The 19,258-nt window shown below is 46.6% G+C and overlaps 1 protein-coding gene across 1 annotated transcript; it reads right to left on the bottom strand.

The window, feature by feature from the left end:
* Positions 1-1,909: 1,909 nt before the first annotated feature.
* SGTA (small glutamine rich tetratricopeptide repeat co-chaperone alpha) lies at positions 1,910-19,128 on the bottom strand. The gene is made up of 12 exons (XM_074978240.1): positions 19,090-19,128; positions 14,962-15,112; positions 12,016-12,119; positions 11,722-11,806; positions 10,309-10,408; positions 9,183-9,287; positions 8,835-8,973; positions 7,811-7,873; positions 7,387-7,424; positions 5,181-5,270; positions 4,661-4,784; positions 1,910-4,337 (listed from the first exon to the last, which is right to left on the bottom strand). The coding sequence occupies exons 2-11, from the start codon at positions 15,059-15,061 to the stop codon at positions 4,670-4,672; spliced, it is 939 nt and encodes a 312-aa protein (XP_074834341.1). The 5' UTR covers positions 15,062-15,112; positions 19,090-19,128; the 3' UTR covers positions 1,910-4,337; positions 4,661-4,669.
* Positions 19,129-19,258: the final 130 nt, after the last annotated feature.

Raw genomic sequence — 19,258 nt, 5'->3', positions numbered from 1 at the left:
ACTTCACTGGCCTCAGAGGAAGGAGGAGGAGGATTTGGGGGCACTCACCAGTCCAGGAGCTTTTGTATCTTTTCTTCCTCTTTGCTCCATTCTTTGATTGCTGAACTTTAACTGCACGCTCTGAGTGTCTGCGAGCTCCGCTGTGGCTTTGCTGCCAGCCTGCTTTAGGGCCTCTCTGTCCTACCCTGCTGGATCCCATTCCCCCAGGGAGGGGATACAGTGCCAGAGTCCTGCTCTAATTGGAAAGCGAGGGGAGGGGCATTTACAAATTCCCTCTTTTCCCAGCACACACAGGACCCACTTTAAGACTTGGAGTGTACTTGTTGCTCTGCAAATCTCCCCTGTTCTTCTCGGGATTTACCCCCAGAATCTGGGGTCCTCCTTTGGAGCCCCTCCCTGCTTTGTTCAGACTCTTGGTCCACTTTCCCCTTATTGCAGACACATGACCCAGAACCTAATGGAATTAGGGAGGGAAGGCTGGGAGCAAGCTGAGCACAGCTGAGTCAGGAAAAAGCAGGCTCAAGATAGAACACGGTTTTTCAGCATATTTTAGGCTGCTCTGCTATGCTGGAGAGGGGCAGAGGAGCTGACACAGTCCCTGTATTGCAGGTTAAATCAACTGCCCTGTAAACCCCGCTGAAGAGATGGAAAAGGACAGAGAGAAATCCACTGCAACTCCAGTACAGCCAAAATAGGTGAGAGCAACAGAACTGCCGTACACATGCAACCGCCCAGGCAGAGAATCTGACGGCAAGCAGGAGCAAAGGAGGGGGTGGCAAGGAGCCATGACACTGAGCCACTTCTGTGAAACTCCAGCGAGCAGGGGAGCAGCCCAGACGTCCAGAACCACAGGTGACACTCGACTGCAGAAAAGCTGAAGCTTCAAGTGAACCGAGGCGGCATAGGCAGAAGACAAGCAAGACGGCAGAGGAGAAATACTTCAGACCTAGTGCAGGCAAGCCACTGCCACAAGACACTTTCAGGAGCAGGATTATCAATCATCAATCCAGGTTGCAAGCTACAAGACAGCATGTGTGTGACAGAAAGGGGACGGGCATAATGAATGAGAACAATCAAAGGGTAGCCTAAACCAGCTTTGCTGGCAGTACTTTGTATACACTCTGCTCATCCTGCTGCAGGAATGCAATGTTCCTTTGCTATTTCAAAAAACCTTTATATTGGAAGATTTAAAAAAAGACAACCTTCAGCATCTGTGAAACCATCTAAAACTTAACTGAGAGGACACCACTCAGCTTCGCTTTCTAGGCGTTTTAACTTTTGAATCTAGCTGGATATTTTTCTTTAAATAAATGCATTTAAATGCATTAGTTAATTCTAAATGTAGCACTGCAGGCGCGGTGTGTGAACTGCTAGCCACAGAAGATCCCTGGGGACATAAAGTGGAATACCAAAGCACTAAGTTCTCTGCAGGGGGCATATGCAGCCAGAGGATTTGCAGATAGCTTATGAGATGGACTGTAGGTGCAGGTATTCCAAGAGCTAAGCAGGACTGAATATTTCATTTTCCACATGCAACATTGGCTCACCCAATCACAGCCTTTTCCTAGAAAGCTGTCGCGTTGCCGGGAAGCTTGAACAATCCATAATATGAGATGGGATAAAGTGGGTGGGTGCTTTGACAAAACAATCCAAAATCCCCTATGGGTAACCCTCAAAAAGGACATAAGAAAATAAACATGGGGACAGGCCAACCCAGGTAGGAAAGGTGCACATGGAGCCAAAGCAGTACAATTATTCTAAACTAAAAAGCAAATGAAAGCAGAGAGCGTGCCCTTCGCCTCCAGGGGGGTTAGGCTCAAATTGTGATCTAACAGCAGCCTGGCAAAGGGATGAGTGACCATGATTATTGCTCTTGCAAAAAAACGCTGCAACATGTGCTGCATTGCTGTAGTGAGTTTTATTTAAAAATGTAAGAAAGTACCATAACATATTTTGCCCTGGTCAGGACACACGAAAGGGATGCAACAACCCTGAAACCTAGATGCTTAAAAATACTAAATTTAAAGTATTCTCTATCTCCACATTGTCCTCTCAGCTTTACGGCACTACAATCTCGTTTTCCTGATTTTGAAATGGTTTCTTCTCCCATTACTTTGGGAAAGACCCACCCAAACAAAGGATATGGACTATAAAAGGGATAACAAAACAGTCTTTATACAAGACTGTTCAATGCACAAAATGAACAGGAATAAGACATTGTTTGTCTCACTGACCTCTTGCATGTCTAGTAACCGTGGACATTGCCTGTATGTTTTCCAGGAGTTCAAATAATAATCACTTATTGAACATAAAGGAAGTGTAACTGACTATAGCTTATTTTCAGTGGCCCAGCTGAGCCAAATACAGCAATAAATAAGCATCATGAAGAGCAAATTAGGATATTTTGATACATAAATTGTATCAGTCTCAGGTGGGATTGATCACAAAACAAAAACAGATTTCTAAGTAGGTTGCGAGTTGTACCAAGAATCTCTCCCCATTGTACATTTTTAATTTAACTATAAAAAGGTCCAGTCAGGCTCCTCTCAGTCAAACTGATTAGGAACACATAGGAAGAGAGTGTCACACAAAGAAGCAAAACAAGTTGCAAAGAGGGGTAATGGGTGGGGGAAACCACATGTTAAGTTTTGTCCAGTTGTAACTGTTGTGAAGTGGAAGTCAGGCCTCGATCCTGCAACCCTTGGCACCAAAACGGGATTGCTAAAAATCTAGGCAGACCCCCAGTGAAGCAAGCAGAGCTCCGAACAGATGCAGTAATCCACTCCAAAAAAATCAATCCACCCCAGCACCAGAGGCCCAAATCACTTATTCCTAAGAAGAGTCTCAGCAAGCCAGTCACACCGTGTGGCTTATAGGCCTTGTTGTTTTGCTCACCTTTGGTCGAAAGAGATGACAAAGAGCATCGAAGTATTTTATTCTCCACACGTTACAGTGACCACAGTTAGATTATTAAAAGAAATGTTTACAGATGGATATCAAAACAACAAAAGCCCTACTGAGCTGGACACATCCCGACTCAGGCTTTTTAATCTCTTACACCTACTAAGCTTTAAACTGGATGATTTTCTTGCCCCTGGCGATAGGATCCTTCACACAGAACCCCTCCCGACTCTGAGTTTCTGTATTTTGAACCTCAGATTTACAAAGCTCCTCTCAGCTTGACTAGTGAAATCTCCAGTGGGTTGTCTTACACATTCTGAAGTCAGTCTGCTACTGGGCAACTATCAAATCATTCTGCCAATACTAGAGGTCCTGGTAGAGGCAGGATATTTATTGTCATAAATTACAAGGGTCCCTCCTCATCCTGCCCATAATACACCGGGGCACAAGATTGCCTTGCCAGTCCCACAGCTGAATCAGTGACCAGTCAGCATATTATGGAACAAACAGGAGTTTTATTTCACCAGCTCACATTCCCGCATATTTGGCAACTTGGCCCCCTCTGAGACAGGCATCTGCCAACTCCCATCTCTAGCACAGAAGCCTTGATTTCTGTGAGCACCCACATGCAAGAGACATGGAAAAAATATCACCTCTAAACACTTAAAAAGAGTCAAATCTTCTTTCCCTGCCCAGCCCTTGCTGAGAACTGCTGACAAAGATGTAACCGTGATTTTTTTTTAAACACTAGACAAATTGTGTCATTATTGGCAAAAAAGATCTGAAAAAAGTGTATCAAAAACACTCAACTTGAAGAAGTCACAGAAAATGGTCTTACTCCAGGCAGCCCTACCCCCAAAATACACTTACATTCACAAATGCCTTGAGGGATGTCCAGCGCCTTAGCCTCCTGTGTAGAAATGGCATCAGCAATTTTGTTATGTCCCTGAATGAGCAATACAGTGAACATAAGTGAGTTTTACCACCTGGCTGTAGGACGCAAGGGGAGTCAGTGACCTGCAATGGGTTAAGTGCGTTTAAACACTGATGTCTCTTAAACATGATGAAAAGACAGAGGAAAAATGGAGCGGTCCACTCCTTCTAAGGAGCAGGTTAGGAAGATAGAGGCTTCTTATTACGTCCTTGAAGATGAATTAAAATCCCCAACACAGCATGTAACAATGTGGTTGGTTTTCTGAGTTCTAGAAAGACAATTGATGCTGGCTTGTTTACTGCATCTTCCCGAGGGAAAAGAGGGATTTGGAGGTGGGCTCAGGGACTAGGGAACGAAGCTGAGAAACTGCCTTGAACATGCAGGTCATATAAAAGGTTGTTTTGTTTTCCTTTTTCTCTTTCGGACATTTCCAACTGGAGAAATGGCAACACACATGGCTTCCAGTTTGTAGAGTGAAGAATTCCCATGGCAACGATTCCCACTGCAAGACAGGAAGACAGGACATCTTTGTGACTGTCATTTGCTTAACTGCTCCTTTCCTAACTCCTCTGCACATAAGACTTACTTGTTCGACGGCCAGCGAGGGATACGTCAAGAGCAGTCTGAGCTTTTAAAGTATTGTTCAAAGCACTTCACAAATACTAATCTTGAGTCTCTCTCTGAGGTATGGTAACAACATACACATTTTACTAGCACGGAACTAGGCACAGAGAATGTGTGAGGCAAATTGTCCAAAGACACGAGTGGCCCAGCACAGAAGACTCTGCAGCTGACCACAGCCTAACGTAGGATTTACAAACTCACCTGGTATTCTCATTCCTGCTGATCTTCGTTGCTGGCACTGGGAGTTCGACTTCTAATCTGACTTCGCAATTGTTCTATTAGCTCTGGATTCTGCTGCTGCATCTGCTGAGCAAACTGTTGGCCTCTGAAGGAGAGAAAGTGACACCTCTAATCAACTTTTCTCAGCACATCGGGCAGTCCAATCACATGCCCCTATTTACAGGGACAGTCCCCATTATTTTGTGTCTTTGTCTTAGACAAGCACCTTGTATCTCCCCCACCTTCCTTTAGCCAGTGTGAAAGATTGGGACGTCTGATCACCCTAACATCAGGGCATTTTAGAGCGCTGTGACTAATGCTAAATTCTCCATTGCACAAAGCCAGACCTGTTGCGCTGAAGGACAGCAGCTGGGCTGCATTGCTGAAAGGCAAGGGACAAGACTGATGTTTTGTGGAAGAGGCTCAGTCGTGACTTTTGGTCAAGAAGACTGAAAGGCATCTACAGACTAGTCAACGAGGGAACAAGAGCCATCCTACTTACGCTTGGATAAGGCTGGCAAGGTCGTTCGGGGAGGGGCTGGCTCCTGCTGCTCCCATAGGGTTCTGGCCACCTGAAATCATCCCAGACATTCTAAAAATAGAAATATTTATGACTCAGAATAAAACGAGATGGAGATTTCACTGACTGCAAGTTCTTGAGCAGGGACAATCGCTACTGCAGTACAAAGCATGTCACTTTAACGATTATGGAGAAGAGACTGGACTTGCTAGGGATTAAATATAAATTGAGGAGTTCCTACAATAATGCGGCAAGCCAGAGTTTCTCCTGGGATGTAATGTAATCCTACTCCCCTTCCTCAGTCCTTCCACTGACCGCTTGGTCAGCCATTCAGGAAAATCTTGTTTAAACTCCTGCCCCTTGCCTTCTGATCTTTGAAGTCTGGTGACCTTCAAAAAGCTACAGCAGAACCCCTCTAATTCACAATTCATTCATTTCAACAGCTGCAGATTAAATTAAATTTAGGTTACTAACAGCATATTACAAAGTGTGCTGTAGTACAGGAAGGTCCCAGAGTACGCGAGGGTTCTATTCCAGGCATGCTCGCGTAAACCCAGATTTCACACAAGCTGGGGTCTGGCTTTTTCCCTGGCAGAACACGTTCTGTAGACAGCGAAGCAGCAGAAAGGTAAGTCTTGGGATGGGGGTGATAGTTGGGGAGGTTAAGCCTGGCGGTGGGTTGGGGCTGAGGGAGGCAGGTGGGGTGGGGGGAGGGGGGTTTGAGCTAAGCCTGAGGTGGGTTAGGGCTGGAGTTGAGCACGGGTGGTGAGCTGGGCTGAAGGGGTGGACGGGGAGCTGAGCGGGAACCAGAGCAGCGCCTGGGTGATGAGCCAGCAGGGGGGTTACACCAGAGCTGCAGGAGGTGGGCGGGCAGCTTGTGAGCTGGCAGGGGGGATCACACTGGAGCTGCGCTGGGCAGGTGGGCGGGCGGCTTGTGAGCTGGAAACCGGGTCGCACTGGAGCCACGCGGAGTGGGCAGCTTGTGAGCTGGAGGTCGGGGGGGGGGGGGGGGGGTTGCACCAGAGCCACGCACTGGGAGGGTGGCATTGTCGTCTTGTAAGCCAGTGGGGGGTGGGTCATGCTGGAGCCAAGCAGGGCGGGCGGACAGACAGACAGGCAGACAGCTTGTGAGCCAGCAGGGGGGTCGTGTGGGAGCTGTGTGGGGTGGGTGGGCAGGCAGCTTGTGAGCCGGCAGAGGGGTCGTGTGGGTGGGTGGGTTGTGCTGGAGCTGAGCGGGGCGACGGGTGAGGTGGTTTAAACCTGGCCGGGGTGTGGGATCAGGGTCAGGACGCGTAAGAGCAGGGTCGCGCACTGAGACCTTACTGTACAGCTGTTATAAAAGATCTTAGCAATAAAGTGCTAAATATCTGCTACTGTCATCTTGAGAGACGAGATGATTCTACCTTGTGTGTGCATGGCTCATAAAAGTGGTTTTTCTTTCTTAAAAAATACAGCCCTTCCCTGACAGATCTGCTCAGTGTGTCTTGAAGTCAGATCTGGTGACACGGGAAGGCCACAGAAGTTTCTACTTGTGTAAGACAGACTGCTAGAGCCTATCGTGCCTTTCACGCCGGCAACAAAATCATCAGTTGAGTTCCAACCAAGAGCCTCTGAATGACAATGGAAGAGGCAGAAAGGACTGGGTGGAAATGGTGACACCCGATCTTTGGCTAGTGAACCACGCCAATGGGATAAGGCAGTCAGAGTAATTATAGCATACCCAGAATTTCTGCAGTGCCCCATTCCTAACCACAATTTTGCTTTGAAGGGGATACACCGCAGAGCCCTCACTTTGTGCCCTCATAGTATCTGAGCAAACGTTAATGAGTTCATCCCCACAGCACCTCCTTGTGAGGCAGGGAAGCCTTCCCACTTTGCAGATGACTAACGAGAGGTGAAGTGACTCACCAGCAACGCAGGAAGTCTGTGACAGAGCCATGAATGAAACCCTGAGTTCCCTAGCCCTGGCACTGTTTGTTAACCCCAGGCCACCTTTTCTCCCTTACTACACAAGTCTCTAGCGTGTCCATCCATAATGCTCACAACAATGTGCTGCTTGAAATGCCTACATGCATATTTATGAGCCCTGTCACCAAGGCCCTCCCATCAGCCTTACCCCTCCAGCCAACCAATGCACAAAGACAAATGAGTGACCCAAAGAAGAAATAAAAGATGGCATCAAACTTACAGCTGTTGTACTTGTGGGTTGTTCATGAGGTTAGATGCCTATAAAAAAAAGAAAAGAAAAGGATGACACCCTCGTTAGTCGGAACTGCCTGCGTGGATATGTAGGTCTCATGCTATTCAATGCCACAAAGTGACGCAGCTCTAAGCTACATGAATAGGAAAAGCAGCCAGAAAAGAAACACAGTACAACACAAGAGAAGGCTGGTAATACAGAACAGGGAGTCTCTATCACGCCCTCAGTTCTGATGCTGAAAATCCCGTTAAGTAATCAGCTCTTTAGCTTTAATTCGGTCTCCTCAACGCCACTCTCTGACAAACAACATGAAAATGTAGCTGCTAATGAAACGTTTGATACATTTCATTCTGTACATCCAAATACACAGACAAGATGCAAGCTGGTTGGGATCTAATGTGTGCGACTTTACCATGCTCATGAAGCCCGGGTTATTCAGCAATCCGGCTAAATCAAATCCTCCTGTGCCTCCTGTCTGCAAGGAGAAAACCAAATATATGTTTAGTCAAGCACAAGGACAACATCTAACTGCTTCCAATATAGCTGACGGCATGGTGCAATTAACCTAAGGGCATATGTCTAAACAGAACCTCTCTGCAACTGTGATTCTGTACGCGGATGTGTGATTTAAAACCCAAACAAAATTAAGAATGTCTGTTGCTTAAAGCTTGGCATTTACGCTCTTACCATAAGGTTTAATTTTTATTTACACTCATGCCCAGCATAAAGGAATTTTAGTGGAAATGCAGATCAGGCAAGCCCTAAAATACTCACTTGAAAACTGAGTGAGATCAAGGATTTTTCCCCTTTAATTCTGTCCCTTTTAAAAAGGATATCAAGGTAAGAAAACACATTTCACAGAGCTCCTTCCCTCTTACCAGAAGAGCAAATGAACACAAAGACTTTCACAAAGTTCAATAAAAGAGGAAACATTGGGGCAATGAAACAAGCTTTTAGTTGCACTCTTTAAAGGCATTTTCTGGTAAGCCCAGTGCTGCTGTGTTTGGGTTCACAGTACTGCAGTGAAGTTAATGTAACTGTGTTTTAATTTGTTACTTGAAATGGGATCTATAAACTGCCTTTCCCCCTACTCCTCTCTATCATCACTTTATACATTACACCCATATTTTAGACTTAACCCAAGTTGACAACGTCCCTTTCAGATACTGAGACACGTTAGTAGAGCCCTGCCCAGATACAAAATTTGAATCCACATCTGCATCCAAATCTCCAGAAATGAGCTGCGGATATCCACATCCGTGGACGCAGATCTGTACGGATATAAAGCAGATCTCCGTGGATTTGCAGGGCTCTGGATATTGGCGTAGCATTCAAGCTGGTCAGCAACATTTTAAAGGAGCACAATGAAGACTCTCCACACACACACACACCCAGCACAATTCTTGGTTTGGCCCTCTGGGTGGGAAAGAACTTACTGGACTAGGAGTTTCTTTCATTTTCTGTTCGGCTATTTTAAGGTTTGATTTGTAAGTTTCATTGTCTGGATCCAACTCCAGGGCTTTTTTATAGTAAACAACAGCTTCTGAGTGCTTGTTTAAACTGGAAAGGGCTAAGCTATCAAGAGAAAAAATAAAACAAAAGGACTGTTATAGACAGTTACACATCTATTTGTGGATTTTTCAAAGACTCACAGACCATTAAGCAACGGAGATTAACTAATTTAGCATCCTAGGGTAGAAAACCGCTCCCAGCCACACTACTACAGGACTTGCCATTTGTTTAAAAATCAGCACCTTCATAAAAAAGCAGGGGTCAGTACCTACCCCATTCTGCCATAAGCTTTGCTGTAGTTAGGATCGATGCTTATAGCTCTTTCACAGTCTCTGACTGCTCCTGCATAGTTTCCTAATTTACTGTAAGCAGCAGCCCTAGAGAGAACGAAGAAAGCAAGCACAGAAAGTTTATGAGTCTAAATACGCCAAAGCCACCCTTCATGCTCCTTCTTTTCAGCCTCCAGGTGAAGGTTTAAACTTAAAACCTGATTTCAGCTCAGATTCTAATTTGGGTAACATCCTACTGCCATCCGAAGCAGCCCTGTAGTTTCAGGTGAATACACTTTCCTCTGACTTTATTTTCTGTCCCAAACATCATGGAGGATTAGCTCTACCACTGTTCCCTGTAAAATGAGTGCTTGGGTGGCTGCCCACGAGCAATATCAAATTTTGCCCAGCTGATTAGCAGAGCACCCACAGCCAGCAGCCTGTTTCTATGGTGGTGCACATCTTCCTATGCCTTGGTGCACATAAAATTTATTCCACACATGGATGGAAAAAGTTAGCAGGAATACTGGGCTCCACCCACATGCCTTTTCCGAGGTGGCTGATGAGTGACAGATGTGTTCACTAGTTTGTAGATCTGTTTAAACTGGTCTTTTTCAGAGTGGAAGTAGACATTTTATTACAAAATATCACAGTTCTATGCCTTGATTTCTCAGGTCATAATGTTTATGCTTCCCTTGTGTTCACCTCCTCCTTTCCACAACCCTCCCACCAAACACACACGCACAGGTTCAAAAACATAAATACCGGCATGTGTTTGTTCATGCTTCATTCCTGCAATTTCTACTGAAGGTGCTCTGTATCTCTTAGCTCAAGCCCTCAATAGTCACATGATATAGGCAAAATTCAGGAGGGTAAGACAGCTGAGACTTATGAAATAATTTTTCAAACACCTGGCCATGCACTTGCGCTAATAAGTTATTTGCATGGCCATTTGCACACAAAATAACAAGAGACAAAGGACGGTAAATTAAGAACAATCTGATAAAGTTTAAATCACAAGCCTGACCATGCAATGGGCCAATAAGCAGTGAAAAAATGTGGAAAAGCTCAAAATATATAAGAATAGGCATATAAAAACCTGCTGAGAGACAGCGTTAAGTGTCAGTACCTGTTGCAAAAGTACACTGCATTTGATGGATTTAATTCGATTGCTTTTGCGTAGAAAGACACAGCACCTTCAAAATTATCTGCCTTCATTTGTTCATTTCCTAAACAGAAAAACAAAGGTCTCAGTAACCAGTCAGACAGATAAAGTGACCTAAGCAACAGACTGGGAGGGGGCCTGAATTTTTGTGTCCGCTGCTTAAAAAAATAACACTGGAGAACTCTACCTTTTTGCAGATCCCTCAGAATGGTGATGGGCACCCCTGAACGGCGTGTGTGGCCCTACAGCCCCACGGTCTGCTCTCCTGCCCTACCAGGGCACTGGAACCCTGCACTCCTTTGCCCCATCCCCGCCAGCAATTTCGGGGCCATGAGAGAGTACTTTCTGTCACCCAAATACACTGCTGCAGCTTCTGCTGAATGTAGGAGTCTGCCCCTTCTGCTCCAGAGCCTCATGCAGCACTGCTGAGCTCTGCTGAAGAGCTATCACCTTCCCACATGGAGGGTGCTGCTGCTGTTAGATACAGAAACAACTTCCACTTCATACAGCTCAGCAACATTCCAACAGCTTCAGCTTCAACAGCACTCTCGGGGACTGGCGAAACGAAGGCGTGCTCTTTCACCTGAGCATACAAACTGGTGAACTGCCACACGGATGGAGCACTCTCGTACTCCCCATGGGAATACACAAAAATGAACTAGTTCTTAATTACACTTCACAGCTCCTAATAACATCACTCCGCACAATTCGACTCCCTTCTCACTGCATAGACTTTCAGATGCTTGCTGAGATAAGCCTGCCTGCCTCCCTTGTTGTTAGCTGCCTACGCTGTATAACAGTGTTTCTCAACCAGGAGTATGTGTAGCCTTGGGGGTACACTGAGGTCTTCCAAGGGACACAGCAACTCATCTAGATATTGGCCTAGTTTTACAAACAAGCTACATAAAAAACACTAGTAAAGTGAGTACAACCTAAAAAAGTTTACTCGGACAATGACTAGTTTCTACTGCTTTATATGCTTTATGCTGAAATGTAAGTACAATATGTCTGTTCTGACCCATTACTTGATAATATGATGATAGAAAGTCGGGAAATTTTCAGTAGGAGTCTTCTGTGATATTGTTTACATGTTTTCATAAGTAGTTTTTAGGTGAGGCATAACTTGGTGGTATGCAAAACAAATCTGACTCCTGCAAAGGGTACAGTAATCTGGAAAGGTTGAATAGCCCTTGTTTCAAGACCTTAGATTACTGTAGGACCATGTTTCTCAACTGGTGAGACACGTACCCCTAGGAGTACACAAGAGAAGTCTGTGAGTACTTATTTTTTTAAAAGGGGTACTTTATTAAAAAAAAAGGTTGAGAAGCACTGTTGTACAACCCTTCCTGTCGATACATAGGCCCAGTATGTGGTTACCTTCGGTTTTAAGTCTTTCAGCTTCAGCCATGTCGTCTTCTGAGGGGGTGACTGGCTCAGAATTTGTTTTGGCACAGTGAGGCTCCTTCAAAAAAAAATCAAAGGAGAAGAAGAAAGCTAGGCTCTATAATTGATACTTACTATAAACCAATGCTTCAGTTTCCATGAGACTGCATCTTTAGGTGGTAAATCCTCCCAACTTTTGACTCTCCCTGTTTTAGTTGAAGTCTCAGATCTACAATATTATACCATGCATTTAGACAAGCAGATCAGAGGTGTCTGTAGGACACAAACCTTTCCTGTAGCAGCTTCGAAAATTTCAGGAAGAGTCTGAGACACAACCAGATCTCGGTCTTCCATGGATACCCCAAAAGCAGTCTCCAGGCATTGGATTGCAACTGGGTGGGAAGGAAAACAGGCAATTAACATTCCCCACAACCTCGACACACCTGTTTGTGTCATTCCCCCCCTCCAGTGAAGTCTGAATTTATGAAGAAATCATAAATGTAAGTTTATGTGAAAGAGACTATATATTTGAGGGATAGCCTCAAATCTAGCTATGCAATGGTAGTGCCTAGGATTTATGAAGTTTTACTTGGAGATCTGTTATTAGGAGTGAGAGAGACCTAGAGCAAGTCATTTCACCTCTCTGCCTATCCGTAAAACAGGACCATTACATACCTTTCAAGGGGATTGCAAGGATTCATGTTTGCTAATGTGTTTAGGAACGGACCCTTCAACCAAAGGAGCTATGGAAGCAAAAGTATTATATTTAGAAGAGCAAAGTTATTTTAGGATAACATTGTCTCCTCCATCCCCCTGACACTGGAGTTGCTCTGACCACTTTATACACAGACTGAACCTTGTAATGACACTGCAAAGCAGGGGTCAGCAACCTTTCCAAGATGGAGTGACAAAATCTGACCTTTTGACCTCTAGGTATGGCCTGAGTGCCGGTGATACTTTTTAAAGTCACTAATAGTCCTACTTACAACAGCGTCATTCATAAGTAAATGAAGAGGCAGAGCTTTCCCGTTGGGGTGCTGGCTAGGAGCATTTGCTGGACTTTTGTTAATCCACAGGTGACCTGGCTTTGCGCAAGCAACCAGCTGCATGGGGGAGATGTGGTCAGGGGCTGAGCTCCTGCCTCGCGTGTCGATCACAATCGGCTCGCATGCTGCTCTTGGCACCCATGCCAGGGTTGCTGACCCTCTGCTGTAAAGTGTGTTAGTATCCCTACCCCACAGCTGGGGAGAGAGGGGCACATCAAAGCAATCTGCTCAAAGTCACACAGGCAGCAGCAGGAACAGCTTCCATCTCTTCCAGTGCTAGGCATCAACCAGGACATTGCCAATAAACAGAAACGTGGAACCCCAAGAGAAAAATTTCCAGTTGGAAATAAAGAGGATTGCAAAGACTGCAAGCTACATAAGCACAAAAGTAACCCTCAAGGAGTTAGTTATGTTAGCAAAACGCTTCTGTCTCGGTACGTATATGGCTCCAACCTCGTACCAGACACAAATGAGTTTATCATTACAATACCCCTGAAAGGATTTTCAGTTTTATGAATGGAGAAACTGAGGCACAGAGGTTTTTTTTGTTTTTGTTTCTTTTTTTTTTTTAAAAGTAACTTGTCCACAGTCACTTAGAGAGTCTGTGACAGGGCTAAGAATTAACTACAACCCTCCTGGATCCCAGGCCAGTTCCTTAGTCACAAAAGGCCATTTTCCTTACAGCAAGGATAACGCCCCTGTTGATTACAGCACCTGAATCCTCACACCCAAGCCACCTGATGTTGAGCACAACGCAGTTTCTAAATGATCAGAAGACTACCGCAGTCTCCGACTAGTGGCAAGCAGGTGCATGAATGAAGGTTATCACGCTGAAGGTGGAAACATATCTTACATGCCAGTGTTTTCCCAACACATTTCATAGAGCTGTGCAAGCCTCAGCTCCAAAGACAGAGCTTCTGGAATGAGCCACAAGGGCAACCTCCCCATAGTCACAGATGATTTTTTTTAGCGGGGTGGGGGAGAGGGAATCAGTATAGCTGACAGATGGCAAACCTGGGAGCAAGCACAGCATGTGAAGTGCTGAATTATCATTTGCATTTTTTTTAAACTTCAGCGCAACGGGGTTATTACTCCTGATTTGCACCTCCCTGACTACACACTAGCAACACCAGAGAAGCACCAGCATGGGCAATTGTTCTAATTCTGGCTCCTGCCCCTTCTCTGCCACATATTGTTACCAACCAACGTTCCCAGTCCTGGGCCAAGGATGGTGTATTAATGACACACCTAATGGCATGCTGGGAGAGTTATCAACTTAACAGAGTCCCTCTATCTCGTACCTTTGTACACACAGCCCTCTGCACTGGAAATGACTTTTCCATGCTCCAAGCAACCTCCTTTACTTCTCCTTTGCCTACAAAGGTCACTCCCTCTCCTGGCTGTGCATTTGGGTGAAGGACCATATGCTCTCTTTGCTGGCACAGCTTTCCTGTAAGGTCTGTAACACCTGCCAGGGTTCCTCTCTGGGAAGGTTCTTAACAGTGGGGTTGGAAAGCTTCCAACAAGTATAAGATAATCATTTCCAGCGCTGCACTCTATTAGCATCACCTTCCTCACCACTCAGTTTTGTGGAGCTTTTTGAGACTTCAGGCTTGCCTATGCCCTAGCTAATGTGCACCATGGGGTGTGATTTCTAAAGTGCGCTCACATGCTGTGTATTAATCCATGTACACCCTGCTGGTGAGCAAAAGACATGAAAGCACATTAGGAAATGTTGGTGCATGGTGCCAGGTTCTACACAGACCTATTAATGCACAATATTACTGTGCTCTAAAAAAATAATCACACTTCCACAGTACACATGACCCTTATCTCAGGCCCAATGGGGCAACAAGTCTCAGCCCTTGAATCAGTGTATATTTCAATTGCTAGATGTTTTCTTTGCCACAATTAGCCTGTACTTCTCACAGAAAAGGCGAGCAGGAAAGTTATTCATCGGTTTGGCTGCTTAACACTTTGAGGGCCTTCTCTCCAGGCGTTTACATAGGACAAGACTTCACTTCAATAACAAGGCAGGCTTAGGTATTACAGCATGGAGAAAACGCACAGCTGAGCAAGAGGCACGTAATAGGGACTGATCTTCAAGGCTTCCCCAAAAGCCGTGGAGCAGAGGTCCAGCAGCGCTGCTCTAGAAAGCATGAAAAGAGAAGGACTCCCACCCACTTACCTTCCAGGCTCTCCTGGGCATCAGGGGAGAGACCCCCATTCTGTAGCTGGTCGTGTAGGAACTGGATAATGGAGTATACCAGGCGCTTCTTGTCAGCCATTTCGTGCCCCCGTAAGAATTTTTTTTTGCTCTTGTTTCTCTTAATAAAAAACTGCAGGAGAAAACACAAAGGCACAAGTCAACGAGCAACAGGGCAAACTGTGAGAGTCCACGAAGTAAACCCCATCCATAAAGAGGAGGCAGTATTGTCCACCGTGTAGGGTACTAGCCTATAATTCAAGCCTTCAGTTACTGGGCAAGTCACCCAATCTCCTTGACTCAGTTTCCCACCTGTGAAATGGGGACAACAGTACAGTCATGCTTCATAGGGCAGCTGCAAGGGTAAACATTAATGACACCGAACACTCTGATACTACAGTGATGAGTGCTTCGTAAGCACTTTTCATAAAGCCGTCAAGACAGAAGACACTGAGCATGCGACGGTCTTGCACAATTCCCTGCCTGGAACATACACAACCATTTCAGAAGTGGGAAACTTAGGTCAAGAGGCAAAATCATTTGCCCAACAATCTAAGAGCTGGGAAACGAATTGAGGGATACCTCCCTGTAAGTCCTGTGCCAATTGTCTCTCACATGCTTCTTACCATGCTCTGCGTATTTTTGGACCTATGCTACTTGACCAGGTTAACAATAAAAGGCTGTGTCTACACTAGCCCCAAACTTCGAAATGGCCATGTAAATGGCCATTTCGAAGTTCACTAATGAAGCGCTGAAATACATATTCAGCGCCTCATTAGCATGCGGGCGGCCGCAGCACTTCAAAATTGACGCAGTCGCCGCCGCGCAGCTCATCCAGACGGGGCTCCTTTTTGAAAGGACCCCGCCTACTTCGAAGTCCCCTTATTCCCATCTGCTCACAGGAATAAGGGGACTTCGAAGTAGGTGGGGTCCTTTCGAAAAGGAGCCCCGTCTGGGTGAGCCGCGTCAATTTCAAAGTGGCACAGCCGCCCGCACGCTAATGAGGTGATGAATATGTATTTCAGCGCTTCATTAGTAAACTTCGAAATGGCCATTTACATGGCCATTTCGAAGTTTGGGGCTAGTGTAGACATAGCCAAAGAAACAGTGCAGACTTAGAAGAGGGTCTGAACAGATGACTGGGCTTGGTTATAGCCAGACTACTGCTGCATGTGTGATTTTAGTGTTTTTGAGCCCCGGGGACCGAAGTCCCCTATCCATAAAAGATAGGCACAGCACATGCAGCAGCAGGACAACTTTCCCTGTTTGTCCTCTGCCAATGAACCTTAACCCCTATTTATTTTAATTAGAAACCAATGTTACCCAGCCGTAAGGCATTAAGGCATTCAATCAGCTATGTACTTCCACCCAGCAGCAAGCACTCCACGTTCCTCAGCACAGAGAAACTCTCATCAGTCTTGCCCAGAATGGAATTAAATGGAAGTATGACTAGAGACATTAAATAAGTGGGTTTTGTTAAGCCATTTCACTCCTCTGGTTGGGGGGTGGGGAGAAGGGTTCTCAAACTTCACCACATGGCAACCCCCTTCTGACAAACAAATTACTACATGACCCCAGGAGGGACTGAAGTCTGTGCCCACCTGAGCCCTACTGCCACATGTGGAGGAGGGGAAAACTGAAGCCCACAGGCTTCAGGCCTATGGAGGGGGCCTGTAACTTGAACTTTGTCATTCAGTGCTAAATTTCTTAGCCCAGGCTCCAGCACATCTAAGCCAGACCTGAAGGTCCCAGTAAAACAAAGGGACTTGGTTTGAGAACTGCCGCGCTATTGTACAAATGTGAGCAGCAGTAAAATTCCACTTATTAAAGTTTCTGTCTTTCCTCAAACTTAGGCCTCGTCTACAATACCACAGGCCACTGGCCTTAAGTTATGCAACGTCAGCTGCATAAATACCAGCTGAAGTCAACAGTCTTAGGTCTGCTTACCACTGTACCTGCACGGCAACAAGTCGAAAGCTGATGCTCTCCCACTGACTCTGCTTACTCTTCTCATTTGGGTGGAATGTCAGGGTCGATGGGAGAGTGCTGCTAAGCAGTCAATTTATCATTTCTAAATCAACCTCTGTGGAATCAACCACTGTCCTGCAACCTACTCCACAGTGAGGACATGCCTTAGAATAGCATGTCATGGGGCACATAACACAGGAAGAGAGCAAATCATATTTCAAATTTTAGACTGAAAGTGCTCTCACAAGGATGGCTGGATGCTTAGCGTGCTCAACAACAGCATCACCACTCTTTCTGTATCTGCCAGATGAAAACTAGTGAAAACTATCAGATTTTTCTCCACAAGCAAAGAAAAACTCAGAGATACCCCAACCAAAATCTTCAGTATCAATCCTATAAATTCTCCATGGACAGTCCAAGTGAGTAAATATTAACCCACAAATCCTCCCCACTTCCTGAAACTTGGGGCCAGTCTACTAAGTCAGATGTTATTTATTTTACAGAACTGCTCATCCAATTTAGCAACTTCTGTAAGCTGTGTGTTATATGGTGATAGGGTTAATGCAAATCTGGATCCCATGCCCATCAAAGAGGCCATATATGCCACTTATTTCTTTTACTTTGAGATCCTCCCATGGAAAATATTACAAAATGGAAAAGATCATGTTTACTCTTACACAGAACTTACCACAGACCTTCACTAGTTTGCAACAGAGACACAGGAAAAATTCAAAGTTCCAAACCCTATCATCAATACAGGGGGGCCACCCCAGCTTTTACCCAAACTTAAGACTGTATAAGAGCTGAGGAACTCACGCACGATACACTTTTTCCAAAGGCTATGTTTACACTATAGACCTCTACCAGAATAGCAAAGTTAAACTGAGATGTGATCCTTGACTAACTAGTGTACTGGATGAAGCCCCTAAGACCGATACAGTTATATTGGGAAAACTGCAAGGTTACTGGCTTTGTCAGAGTGTGTATGGAATAAGCTAGACCAGTAAAATGTGCTGTGCTGGTACAAACAGCACCACACCAGCAGCAATTTGCTGGTTCCATAGTCACACACCTGGCTTAGGCATGGCTTAAAGCCTGCTCATCATTTTTGTACTAGTATAACTGTGTTGGTTAGGGATGCGATTTTCTGGCAAATAGTCATACTAGTGCTATTCAGAGTGGGTACAAATGTGCTTCTGTTAGTACCACTTAGCCCCCTTGCCACACTCGATTAAGCTACAAAGGTATGGCTAAACCCAGAATAGAGATATTTTACTGATTTAGCCGTATGGGTACGATTAAAGCTGCAAACCTTTGGTGTGCAGATAAGGCCTATGAGTTTTCCAGAGACACTACAGAGACAGCTACCACCCAGACAGAAAACACGCAACACATCAGAGATACACTTTTGCTTTCAAGCAAACGGACCAAGCTGCCAGCCAAAATTTGAACCCACTCAAAAGAACACCCAGGCCAGCAGCACCTTTCTGAAAGAGCACACCCCACCCCCAGCCATGCCCCCACCGTCCTCCTGCCCCAGCCAGCCCCAGTCCTCCAACTGCCCCCAGACCCCACCCCAGCCATGCCCCCACCGTCCTCCTGCCCCAGCCAGCCCCAGTCCTCCAACTGGCCCCAGACCCCACCCCCAGCCATGCCCCCACCGTCCTCCTGCCCCAGCCAGCCCCAGTCCTCCAACTGGCCCCAGACCCCACCCCCAGCCATGCCCCCACCGCCCTCCTGCCCCAGCCAGCCCCAGTCCTCCAACTGCCCCCAGACCCCACCCCAGCCATGCCCCCACCGTCCTCCTGCCCCAGCCAGCCCCAGTCCTCCAACTGCCCCCAGACCCCACCCCCAGCCATGCCCCCACCGCCCTCCTGCCCCAGTCCTCCAACTGCCCCCAGACCCCACCCCCAGCCATGCCCCCACCGCCCTCCTGCCCCAGTCCTCCAACTTCCCCCAGACCCCTCCCCCAGCCATGCCCCCACCGCCCTGCGGCCCCTCTCCCCCAGCCAACTCCCGCCCCCCGCAGTCCCCAGTCACCCCTCGCCCCCCAGGAGCCCCGCCCCCAGCCAGGGACCGAGCAGGGCGCTCCAGAGACGGGCAGGCGAGGGGGCCGCCCACGGAGGACCCTTTCCTACTGACCGAGCACCTCCAACCTGCGCTCACCCCCACCACAGCCAGGCGCACGCTGCGCACGCGCGCCAGGACCCGATCCGTCTCGGTCCCGCCCCCCCACGCAGATGCGCAGGCGCCAAGGCTTCGCCACCGCCTCCCCCCAGCCTCGCGCCACGGCCGCTCGCTGGGGCGCATG

Source organism: Carettochelys insculpta, chromosome 27 (genome assembly GCF_033958435.1).
Source record: "Carettochelys insculpta isolate YL-2023 chromosome 27, ASM3395843v1, whole genome shotgun sequence".
In the NCBI taxonomy this organism is placed as follows: Eukaryota; Metazoa; Chordata; order Testudines; family Carettochelyidae; genus Carettochelys; species Carettochelys insculpta.
Note: the sequence above shows the minus strand (reverse complement) of the source record. Positions and strands in the feature narration are given on the sequence as shown.

Excerpts from the sequence above, each read along its gene's own strand:
- SGTA (XM_074978240.1), bottom strand. The coding sequence starts at position 15,061 with ATGGCTGACAAGAAGCGCCTGGTATACTCCATTATCCAGTTCCTACAC. Across the intron at positions 8,974-9,182 it reads AAAGCTTATGGCAGAATGGG|CTTAGCCCTTTCCAGTTTAA; the intron begins GTAGGTACTGAC and ends TTCTCTTGATAG. Across the intron at positions 4,785-5,180 it reads CTTGCCAGCCTTATCCAAGC|AGGCCAACAGTTTGCTCAGC; the intron begins GTAAGTAGGATG and ends TCTCTCCTTCAG.